The sequence below is a fragment of the Melanotaenia boesemani genome, chromosome 12, assembly GCF_017639745.1.
Source record: "Melanotaenia boesemani isolate fMelBoe1 chromosome 12, fMelBoe1.pri, whole genome shotgun sequence".
NCBI lineage: Eukaryota > Metazoa > Chordata > Actinopteri > Atheriniformes > Melanotaeniidae > Melanotaenia > Melanotaenia boesemani.
Window position 1 is genome coordinate 22,679,984 of NC_055693.1, and position 12,747 is coordinate 22,692,730.

At 37.7% G+C, this 12,747-nt stretch overlaps 1 protein-coding gene across 8 annotated transcripts in view; it reads left to right on the forward strand.

The window, feature by feature from the left end:
• The window catches only part of epha3 (eph receptor A3), a 106,962-nt gene that overhangs the window by 72,422 nt on the left and 21,793 nt on the right, over positions 1–12,747 (forward strand). For 6 of the 8 annotated variants that reach the window (XM_042001088.1, XM_042001083.1, XM_042001087.1 and 3 more), the window contains 5 exons: positions 2,796–2,958; positions 3,712–3,817; positions 4,279–4,343; positions 6,709–6,834; positions 10,053–10,238. In XM_042001088.1, coding sequence (XP_041857022.1) covers positions 2,796–2,958; positions 3,712–3,817; positions 4,279–4,343; positions 6,709–6,834; positions 10,053–10,238 — 646 coding nt within the window. The remainder of the gene's footprint in view (positions 1–2,795; positions 2,959–3,711; positions 3,818–4,278; positions 4,344–6,708; positions 6,835–10,052; positions 10,239–12,747) is intronic. The other 2 variants (XM_042001084.1, XM_042001090.1) reach the window with 1 other exon arrangement.

Below are 12,747 nucleotides of genomic sequence, written 5' to 3' on the forward strand. Positions count from 1 at the left end.
GGAAAAACTGAGAGGAAAAGTTAATGAGTGATACTGGGTCAGAGCTCACTGCAGGTCTAATTGCCATCTCTGATCAACCACGCACATGCTCACTCACTGCAAATGCATATTAATTATGAAAGGATGGAAAAAATATAGGTGTTGACTTTAAAAAAAGGGCATTTTAATCATGAACAAAATGCAGGACAGAGGTCTTTTGAAGCAGTAGGCAGAAGCAGCCCAAGGCCCCTTAGCATGCCAAGGCTAAAGACCATACTGTTGGAGCACAAATGTTTGAGTATAACCCCACACCAGGACCACCCCATGATTCACTTAGGAAAGAAAGAGGCTTTTAGTGATGCATACAGTCGCCAGCGAAATTCCTCAACCCCATTGCATGGGAAACTGCATGCAATGGGGTTGAAAAATTTTGCTGATGACTGTGCACAGACACTGACAAACAAAATGGTATGTAGGCTACACATAAACAAGATGGTAAAACGGTACACAAAAACAGATGACAGAGATTACAGAAAGACAGGGATTTCACTGAGAAAGGGATATTCAGATTTTATCAGGCATTCAACAAAGTAGAGACAACCATGTAATTCAATCACAGTTCAATTATTTTATACTTGCTTCCATCTCAGATGAAACCTGAACATTTTACAAAATCCTCATTTCATAACATCCAAGAAAAATGCTGAAAGAATAGATAAAATCATCAGACTAATAAATTATGAAGCAAGGCAATCTCCAAAATGTTACAAGTTCATGCTATACAATTATAGCTTTTATCAAGCAGGATAATGAAACGCTTGAATGAAAAATTTATGAAAAGTGATACTTCTTCAACCCGTTTGCACCTCACATACATCCGCCCACTCAGGAAGCCTTACCATCACGCTTTGTAACAAGTTTTAATTTCTAAAATTGCTCCCATCAGTGCAAACTGTACTTCCATGTCCCCCAGTCATGAAACCAGAGGCTTGAATGTCTAGTGTCAGGGGCCTGAGGCTGTTAGTTTCTTATCCTATATATGGAAATAGTTACAAAACGTTTAGTAATATTCTTGGTAATTCCCAACCAGAAAGCTTCCCAGAAGGAGAGGTGTTTCATCATTTGGAAGTCTGCATGATCTGTATGATCTCCCTGTCGCTTAAACTGGCTAAAAGGGCGCTCTGCAGCTGATAAGGCATTGTCAAGTGCACTTTGTGAAAATAAAATTCATGGGGATACACTTTGCTGATTGTTTTTGCATGTTTTATCACTCAGTCTAGAGAGCTGAGAGAGAAGTTCAAAACTACTTTTATTTAAACTGTTTATTTAGTTTTAGACTTCTGTTATATATTCTGTTGTGCATGTGCTTGAGTACTTACTGTATGCATTACTTATATAAGCTATAATTTGCTGCAGCTTTGTTTAGTTTATCAAGGCAGAGTGCAGTACAGATGCCTTGTTAAATTCCAAATTTTCTACTTAGACATGCAGTATTGATTATCAATTTAGACATTCCTCACGCTTTTATGTACTTTTATACACACACACACACACACACACACATATATTTATATATATATATTCTATATGTATATACACATTCTCTATGTTTATTCTTCTTTTTCTTTCCATAAAGAGGATCTTTTGCTGCACCTGTGTGTGATTTTCAGGGGATCACATGTTGTCCTGATCACTGAACAGTGACAAGTTGCATAAGATTTATAGTTGTGATGAAAAGTTGTTCCAGTGCAGGTCTGGTGTATCAGTTTCTTCCACACACACATACCAGTTTAAAAAGCTTTGTGACCATAAAAACTCTGATCCACCCCATTAATGAGCGTGAAGTTTCCTGATTGTGTGTGTGTGAATGTGTGTGTATGTGCGTATGTGTGTGTCCGTGTCCATTCCTGATGTCGTTGCCTTTTCAATTGAGCATCTGTTAAAATCTGAGTCTGTAAAATAATCATTTGACAAAGGCTGGACACGGTATGGTTTTGAATGATTTTTTTATGAGTTTGCCTACATTGCAAAACATGCAGCTCATTTTCAGGATTGTTGAAGTCATCTAATGGGTTTTTGTTAAGATTTAAGATCCTCTTTCTGCCCTTTTTTCCCATCTTTATTTAACAGTTGTTAAACAGCTTAGAATAATGTCAGAAAAAGTGTGTTTTTAGTCATGTATGTGGAATTTACTGGCATAGCTTTTTTTTAAAAAACAGTTCAGGCTGTCTATTACGCCAAGATTTTCAACATGTGGAGCAAATTTATTTCTGCTTAAGTGTTTATTTTTTCTGTGTGAAACTGAATTGTATGGGGATGCCATTCCTTTTCTTTTCTTTTTATTTTCATCCTCTTACAGTATCATTAGGTCTCATTTTGGCCTTCAGAAACTGTAAATCAGCGTTGTTTATGGCTGCTTTCTACGTCCTTTCTTTTTCATCCTCCCTGTACTCACTTGTACTTTTCTCTTCTACCTTCCACATCTGGAAACAATGTACAGAACCTGGTGTGTAAATCCTCATGTTGTTCTATCAGCAGAGATCAGTAGGACAGAAGTCATAAAACATAAAGGGAATAATTCATCAGATTGAGAAGAAAGCTGTCAAACTGTCTGGGGTATCTATGTGTTTGCTGGCGTACATGGGTTAAAGTGGACATGTATATCATGTATACAGTGTTGTAAATACTTTATATGCATGCTGTTTTTTTATAATAGTCCCAAATATGACTACATTATTGCATTACATGATCATACATTTTGTTTATAAATAATGACAAATCCCTCACAAATATTAAATTTCCTCTATGTCTTCCAGGAGGAGCAAGAGACTAGCTACACCATCCTCCGTGCTCGGGGTTGTAATGTGACCCTGAATGGTTTGAAGCCCAACACGGCTTACCTGCTTCAGATCAGAGCTCGCACCGCTGCTGGATATGGAGCCAGCAGCCCCAGTTTCCAGTTTGAAACCAGCCCTGACTGTAAGCTCAGCACTGTCTTTGAATGCAGAAATGTACCTTATTGGATTTTCTTTTTTCCTTATTATTTCTAGAACAGATGACCTAATGATGATAATGACTGGTAAAATTATTAAGCCATATTAACTGGAAATCAAACAAGCATATAACATAATAATTGTCTTTATGTGTAGTGGCTGAACAAGTGTTACGAAATATATTGTTGAGTTGTTTTTTTGTTTTTTCAAATTTAAACTTGATGAAATTTATTGGATTAAATATTGAAAGTAATATTTAACCAACAATATTCAAAGGAATTTGTTCAGTCGTGGCTTTTTTAAATTTGTTTTTACTCAAGTGGGAGAAAATAGCTGTCAAGGCATATCATTTTAAAAAATAATTTCCTTTACAATTGCCAGCAATATCAGTTAACTACCAGTGCCACCTACTGTTTCACTCTTTAACCAAATAAAAGTAAGTTTGAAAAGTGATTTGCATGTTTGGATAAAAATAGCAGGTAAAAAGCAGGTTTTTAAGTGCAAACAGTGTCAACAAGAGCAGACGTATTTCATAAATTAAAAAGAGAAATTGTGCAACCTTTTCCACCTCAGGATTATTTGAGCACCAAATAGCACCCGAAACACCTTTATTTGCTTGAAAAGGAACTGACTAAAATTTTGCATGGATATTGTAGGTTGCTGGAAGGAAAATGATCCTCATGTTTTAATGATTGCTACCAAAACAAGGCTAACACAGCTGTTCCTGTCTGTCTTTCAGCAGCCTTCTCGATCTCCAGTGAGAGCAGCCAGGTTGTTTTGATTGCCATTTCCTCTGCTGTGGCCATCATCCTGCTCACTGTGCTGCTCTACGTCCTGATTGGCAGGTCTGCTTACCACCTCTTGAGTTTTCAGCATGAGTTTTGTCTCCTTCCTTTGCAGTAATCCATTTACTCCGCCTTCAGCTGCAACTGACTGTTAGATAAATGTGTATTTTTCAGCATGAATTATTTACTAGTTGATGTCACACATTACAAAATTTCATCTAGAAAATTATACTCTGTAACACCTGCACACTATACAGTTGAAGCTAATGGTAAGTGTGTGTGTATCTGAAGTTTCCGAGGCTTTGTGTGTGGCTTAAGTTGAAAGTCGGGAGCGGTCAAATCTAAAGCACATTACAAGACATTCTGATCCTCACTTGGCTTATAGGAGCTGTATTTACACACAAACACACAAACACATAAAAACATACGGGACTCTCACTGGTCTCCAGGCTGGACCAGTGGGTGAGGGCTTTATGTGAAATGTGACACTAGTTCTGCTCTTTCTCTGCTTGAACCGGTAGGTTTTGCTGCCGCAGCAAATCCAAACATCCAGATGAGAAAAGACTGCACTTTGGCAATGGCCACTGTAAGTATGTTGGGGTGTTTTCTGTGCTTTTCCATTCTTTGCAGAAGAAAGAAAATTAGGTCGTCACAGAGGAGCTAAATTTGATGGTTTGATTTTTATGTGCTTCTTTGTCAAGACAGCTTTCACACACTTGGAGCAGCAGTGGTGGTTTAAGAGCACTGTATTTCTATGCTTGAGGTGGTTTCCCTTTTACTTTGCTCTGTTTGCCTTTATGAAAAGACAACAATTACAATGAAACCATGTTGAAAATGAGGTTTGTCAGTAAATTTTAAAAACAATACTGAACATTTCATTCATAAAAAGGAACAGATTCAGACTTATGTCTTAGTTCCTTCTTTTATGATCAGGAGTCTCTTCCAGTTAGTGATTTATTTTCCTTCTTCTTTTTTTTTTTTTTTTTTTTTTGGCAAGTCAAACACATTTATATGGAATTATAATGTTGAAGAGATTATCAAAATAGGGGTTAGGTATCGTTTATATTTTTTTTAATATGCTCTATCTTTATTTTTAAAAAATCTGTTTTTTATTTTGCATTATCCTACCCATAACCTTTACCCAGGCATTAGCCCCGGACCTGTGCTGGCACTGAACAGTCACTGCCCACTCTTTAATGAATAACTAGAAGCAATCATAGATCACGGACCTCCACCAAGCCATAGGATCTTTCACCTGAGAAAAGCTTCAAAGGCCCAACAGTCCACCTATGCCCCCTATATTTTAAACCTTCTAAATCACCAGATGCTGAACTAGACTTGATGCTGAAATGGCTAAATTATCCCTATCTCCCAATAGCAAAGAATCCTTAAAGAAAATTCTGGAACCAGGCGGTCATTTCAAAAATGTAATCATTTGTTCCTTTATTCCATTTCTGACATTTCCTGAAAATTTAATCAAAATCCCCCCATAGCTTCCGGAATTATGTTACTAAAAGTCAGTCAGACAGACAGACAAAGTAACACTGCTGAAAACATAATTTTAAAAAATGAACAGAAGGAGAAGAATGAACACAGAATAAGCTTTGGCTATGTGCCAACAAATGAAGGAGGAGGACTCAGATGGGGAAGAAATGATTAGTTCCTCTTACTACAATAGGACCAAGTTTGGAGTAGACATCCTTGACAAGATGCTGACGCAGTTTTCATCTCAAACTGCAACTAGAAGTTGGCCTGGTGTTTTATAACATTTTGGATGCAGCTGCATTGAACGCATGGTCCTTTTCCAGAGCTGCATCAATGTCAGAATGACCCGGCGAGCGGTACAATACATCAATATTAGCTGACATCCAGCACGTTGTTTCATTACTGCTTTATATGATACTTTTTTCTAATTGTTTCCCCTCAAATAAATGAAAACATTTAAATTATTTAAATTTTATTAATATGTTAGCTGATAAATGCATGCTGTAATCTAGTATTTGGCATTTTATCTTTGAAATACAAGCCTGAATTAATCACTTAATTATTTATTATTTATCTACTTTTTGGGAAAATGGCTTCTTTAAGTGCCACCTTTATTTAATGCTGCGTCGGCAGGGTGTCAAAATGACTCCCTCTGGCAGTTCTAAGGCGTATTGGAATTTTGGCAGTTCCAGAGTTAAACAAAAATATTCCCGGATACAAGTGGTGATCCAGGTCACCCCCAAAATTCAGGAACGTAAAGACTACTAAAAAACAGCTGCAAGGATGTCTTCACTTTTAAGCCAGTTAGTTGTAAACAAACGTATATGTCTACTAAATAACCCCTGCCCCCAATAAATGAGTTGGTGAATGTGACCAGGGAGAGGGAAGTCTGGGCTTCCCTACTTAGACAGCTGCCCCGAGATCCAATCCCAGATAAGCCGTAGAAAATCGATGGATGGATGGATGGATGGATGTATGGATGGATAATTGGAATTAGGACTGGAATGGCAGCATTGGTTGAAGTTGACTGTGGTTTCCTTGAATCTGACATGGACCAAATATGAATTCTGTTTAGAGTTTTTAAAATCTATGAATTTGAGAAAGATTTTGCATAACTTTTGTAAAGCAAAAGTGTGTGTGTGATACTCAGGACAACAACAGGACAACAGCATACATACCTACATAGTTAGAAATCAATAAGTATGTAAGTCAGAGAGACAAGTCCAAGTGAAGTCGTTATGTCTGGGGAAATGACAGCAGACAGCAGAGAGGAGATTATATAAACAAACCCATTAAAAACAAAGGAATCTTCAGAAGTCTCAAATCACAAGTCTGAGTTGAGTCTCAAGTAAATGAAAATGTGACTTAAACACAACTAGAGTCCAAGTCCCAGACTTGAGAACAACAGAATTTCAAATTACATTGTTTCAAATGTTTACTGATCCAACTTTCTTGTGCTGTTACAGTACGTCTGCCAGGCATCAGGACTTATGTGGATCCCCACACATATGAGGACCCAAGCCAAGCTGTTCATGAGTTTGCCAAGGAGTTAGACGCTTCCTGCATCGCCATCGATAAAGTTGTGGGTGCAGGTAAGAATGAGCAAAGAAAGATGATCAGATTTTGCTGCCTGACACAAACACAGTGTCACTTATTTCAGGCAAAAATATGACAATACTTTTTTATACTTCTTCTTTTCTTGCAGTATTGCAGTAAGGCAATAACTGAACAATGAACTGCAACAGTTTACAGAATTCTACCTCATTACGATTACATTTTTTTATTTTTATAACAAGTTTTTCCCTTGACATAATATGGTTAGACCATTGAAATCGAAGCTAACAGTTTGGTAAAGTGATTTAAAGAAGGGTCTATCAATGCAATAAACAGGCACCATTCAACCCAGTTTACAGGAATATAATACATATCCTGTATGTATATAAAAATGTAGTGAGGTAGTCAATGGATGTCATTTTTTCCACCTCTGATATCATTGTTACGCCCTTTATACTTTTGTTACTCTTCACACTCTATTTAAAATGCACACCACATGCTAAACCACACAAAGAAAAAAGGTGGAGTGCACATAGGGCCCCTATACATCGACATTTTCATAGCAGCAGGTTGGTTATCTATGCTTCATATACCACACAGCTGGGAATGAGAAGGCATTTAATGCCTCAGCGTGATGTCCCTTCTTTCCACTCCTTACCTTGGATGGAGAGAAAGAAACAGAGGAATGAGAAAACTTCGGCTGCTCCATTTCTTCATATCCTTCCCTCATTTTTCCTTTTATTCATTACTTTCTTCACATTTTCTGTAGGCAACTTTCCTATGCTCTGGTTCTGAAATAAACCAAGTTTCTTTTCTTCTTCGCTCCGCTCTTCATGTACTCCATGATAACTTGAGCAGGAGTGCAGACTGGAGAGTAATGCATTATGATTCATGTCGGGTTCATTCAGAATAGATGGAGACCAAAGCATATAGTACATAACAGCAGACTGGTCTCCAGAGTCCCACCAACCCTTCACACTGTAAAACTGTCAGAATGGCCTGAGAGTCTAACACTGACTATACACTAGACTGCTGCAGTCCAGAATATATTTTTTATTGTAAAAACCAGACACAAAGCCATTTTATATTTGTAGGATTGCTATGGTACATAGGCAGGTATTTGCTTTTCAACCTAATCAGATTAGGAAAAGTCTTGTCTTCTTTTTCTATATTAAAAACATGTGTTAAAATATTTTATTATACATTTGATCAACTGAAGTTGTAAGTTCTTTTTCATTTCAGGTAAGGTTTGGATTTTGCCAAAGCAGGTACAATAAGTGTGGACAAGTTATAATGTACCTTTACCTCAGTTCTGCAGTCAAAATAAAACAAATATATAAGTGGAATATCTGGTATTTATGATTTAATGTATTATTCATACCTTCATCATTATTCTAAACTAAAAATCCTAATACCCTCTTACATAGATGGGTAAATTCCAAACAGCCACACTGCAGTAGACTATACATTTTTAATGTGCCCAGCACACAGCTGAGACAAAATGTATTAACAGTACTTTGGCCTTTCTTCATTCTGGTTAGAAGTCCAACTTCACATTGTTTAATAAGTCTGTTTTGTGCAACTGTCAAATCATGATCTGGACATTGTTGAAGGGGGATCACAAAAAACACATATGAGAAAACCATAGATGTGCATATCCAAGCATAACAGAAAGAAAAATAGGAGGTACTCTGTTTTTTATTTTATTTTTTTTTTCATCTATTCTAAACTTCAGAAAATGAGAACGTTCAAGCTTGAACTGTTATGTAAACATTATTGCCCATCAACTTTAATGCAACATACCACCTAACTGTGATTTTTATGAAGTTATATAAGCACTCTAAACTTTATACAACATGCCTCCTCTTTCTCCATCACTGCTTCAACCCCATCTGTCTTCATTAAACATGCTAAAGGGACTTTGATATTCTTGCCAATTGGTGATTGTGCGTTAAAAGACATAAAACACATGCTCCCTTTTGCTTACATGGGTCAGGCTGTAACATCAAAGTAGGATACCTAGCTCTATTCGTAAAAGGAAAGAAATGTGTCCTCCTAATCAAGCCTCATTACAGCAAGATCTTCTTTCTTGGAGTGACCACATAAAAAGGTGCCTTGGCCTTGCTCCTCTGTCCACTGTTGAGGGCTGGAGGAATGGAGTAGAGCAGGGACGAACAGGCATGCTTTAGCTATTTAAACAGGTTGTAATTATTGTGCCTTAAGTTCTTCCAGATACTTTTGCTTCATGTCCAAGGTTTGACCCATGCTCTCTGATCTAGCACTGCTGTGGAATATGATTGTACTAGATGGAGAAGGAGATCTGCACGTCTTGGCTCTGACATCATCCCAAATGAACTCATTCAATATGCGTATGCATTACGGCGTAACCCACACTCATGTACAACACAAAAGCACAGACATAGAGGTTCTGCTCATCTTCTAAAGTTCTGCCAAAAGCCTGTCACAAGAGCTGCCCTTGAAGTGGTCAGACTACCTGAAAAGCTTGCAGTCCTTACAAACACACGTTTACACACACACTGTCAGTTCGTCAGGGGCTGAACTAAACACAGGCATTCTCTCATCAGCCAATCTTGCTAATTGATCTCTCTCAGAGTAGATGTTGAGTCATTCTGGGTTTACATGACATAAAAATTAAAGTTGAAAAGTCACAGTGCTGTCTATTCAGTTGTTAGTAGAATGGATTGAAGTCATGCAATGATTTTGCTGAGTGAAGTAATCATGTACTGCTGTAGTACCGCTGTATCATGCTATACTTGTCAGCAAGCTCTCAAGGGCAAAACTGAACAAGCTACATTTTAAGAGACAACAAATATCCTTTAATAGATGACAATTAGAAACAGACTTTTGTTGTGTCGTTTGTAGTGAGCTTAGTATACTGAGTCACCTTGCTTTGATGTTTCTAGAAAAGGCAGCTAATTAGTGAGTTGTCTCCCTTATGCAGGAGTGTCAGCTAAAGAGCTAATTCAGATAGCTCAGTCAGTCTTACGATTGTAATGTGTTATTCAGTACAGGAAGATTTGTCTGCTTGCATGGATGCTCTTGCTTTGATTAAAGATGCTGATGTGTGAAGATGTTTGATTCTGTGACACAGATACAGCCAGGGGCAGCCTAAAGCTAGCATGCTGGATGGTTGTTCTTCATTGTCAGCTATCTCAAAACAGACATTTATCTACAACCTCATTTTCAGCAAACAAACCATTCTTCATCTATTTTTCCAACTTTGTTTCATCCTCAGGTGAATTTGGAGAGGTGTGCAGTGGTCGTCTGAAACTGCCCAGCAAAAAGGAGATATGTGTGGCCATCAAGACTCTGAAAGGAGGTTATACTGACAAACAGAGGCGAGACTTCCTTGCTGAAGCATCAATCATGGGACAGTTTGATCATCCAAATATCATCAGACTAGAGGGAGTTGTAACACGCAGTAAGTGCATTCATTATGCATGACTCAAAAGTACACTGAAAGAAACTTTTTCATCAGTTACTGTAACAAAAATGCCAACATCTGTGGTTCCAGCTTTATGAATAGTATTCTGTTAGTTAGTTGCTATTCTAGTCAATGTTACTAAATAAAATGAAATTTAAATTTTGGGGGACTTTATTTTTAAAAAGTCCAGAACAGAAGTTTTCCATTTGCATACCATCACAGATCAGACCTCTGCAGAGAGACTTTTTACTGATTCTGGACTTGTGATCATCTTTGACAAATGGCTCTAAAGTGGCGACACTTCTGTAAAACACAGACAAGTTTTTATTGAGTTGCTGTGGTGTAAATCTCTACAGATTAATGTGCTGTGATCAAAGCTTGTGTCCAAAGCAGGCATAAATCCATAAATCCATATCTCTGACTTGCACCCCTCTGGGCCTCTTTATAAGACTATCATTAGCACACAGAAGGCCCCTTTAAAAGGGAATGACTGCAGAAAAAGGAAAATAATGAGTCTGAACTTTGTCGCTGAGAAACGGGCCTGGCCTCCATCTCTCCCTGCGGCACTTGACTTGTTAAGTAGTTCTGCCACCATGCTTATTCTAAAGAGCAGAATAAAAAACATGAAGATTTTACCCTCTCTGTAGGTTTTTTTTCCTTTTATAAATTTTTTTAGTCTCATCTGCTTCTCCTTTGCATAAACTCAGCACCGTAATTGCTTCCTTAAATTTGTGTTGTTTGAACTCAACCTCTCACTGAGTACAGTATTCCTATTATAAGAAACCTCAAACATATTCATTGTTTTGAGGTGCATGGCAGAAAGCATAAAAATTAAGTCTGGACATTCTTGTCATTAAAGTCAATTAAACATATTTCCATTAAACAGACGTTTTATTGCCAAGCCAAAATATTTGAATACATGTTGTGTTAAGGATGCGTGATTTACATTGCTGAAAATTCAACATCTCTAAGGAGAGTACTTTAACTCACATTCACCTTTGTTCCAGTCATTCAGCCTCAGGCATCCTGATACTGATTGAGACTGTATGTGTGTGTATGTGTGTGATCTCTCAACACTGAAAGTGATCGCCAAATACATCTTAAACCATTGTTCATGTTGATGTCCAGCCAGTGAGAAATGCTGCAATACCACAGGACGGTGGATTCATTTGGTGCTTGAGACTGATAGGGGAAGCTTAGACCTTCACTCTGTGGATACATGTGTGTGTGTGTGTGTGTGTGTGTGTGTGTGTGTGTGTGTGTGTGTGTGTGTGTGTGTGTGTGTGAGTGTGTTTGTGTGAACATGACATTTGGAGGGATGCCCTGAACACATGTGCATAAGTCAGAGCAGCACAAGTGCAGGGCATAGTTTTAAAGGGTCCATTTGATATGTGCCTACACATAGACACACACCTACACATGCAAACACACACAGCTGAAGGGTGATTTATTAAGCTGCTCCTGTTAATTCTTAATAATCCTGAGACTTTCACACCCCATTTACCTTGCTGTTGCTTTTGGCTGATCCACAGGCTGCATATTTGTAGGAATACACACGTACTTACCCACACATGGTCTTCTCTCATTCAAGCCCATACACACACATACATTTGTGCACATACACTCGCACTTGGGCTGGCGGAACAAAGGGGCTTGAGGGCCTTTATCTTTACTGCCAAAGTTGAGAATGGAGAGAAAGAGGGAAGGGAAGAGGGCAGAGGACAGGTAGGAGGACAGAGTGTGTGTGTTCCTGTCTGCAACTATAAAAGCCATTTGGTGGTAAATGGAACAATCCATCAGAGACTGTAAGGAATTGGGTGTAATGGAGGGAGTTTAAAAGGAACTGCAAATCTCATTTCTAAAATTTTGGGAAGTTTTATAAATTGCAACAAAAATTAAAAATTGTGTTTACTATTTTTATATTTTTAATACAAATAAGACCACTTTTTTTTGTTCGTTTTTTTTTTTTTTTTTTCTTTTCCCAGTAACTAACTTTAATGTATTTAGAAAATGTTACAAAACAAGATTTTAGCAGAAATCAAAATCAGCTGTTTTCATTCATTGTCTATACCGCCTATTCCAATTCAGGGTCATAGGGAAGCTGGAGTCTTTCCCAGCAATTAGCAGGCGAGAGGCAGGGTGCACCCTGAACAAGTCACAGTCTATCTGTGTCTACCAGGGTCTTTTCTTCTTATATATATATATATATATATATATATATATATATATATATATATATATATATATATATATATATTTCACTTACAAACAGACTTGGACTGGAGGCAGACTGGTCAAACACACATTTTTGTATGCATAATGCCCACATTTTGAGTCGTGGAGAATGAGGACTTTGAGCATTTAACTTTACACAATTCCAGTATGTTTCTGCTTCAGTCTTACCTTAGCATACTACTCCCCAGTGCCATGGATACTGATGCACCACCATACCGTCACAGATCCTGACTTTTCTTAGATGGACCTTTTCATGTATAACAGTGGAAGG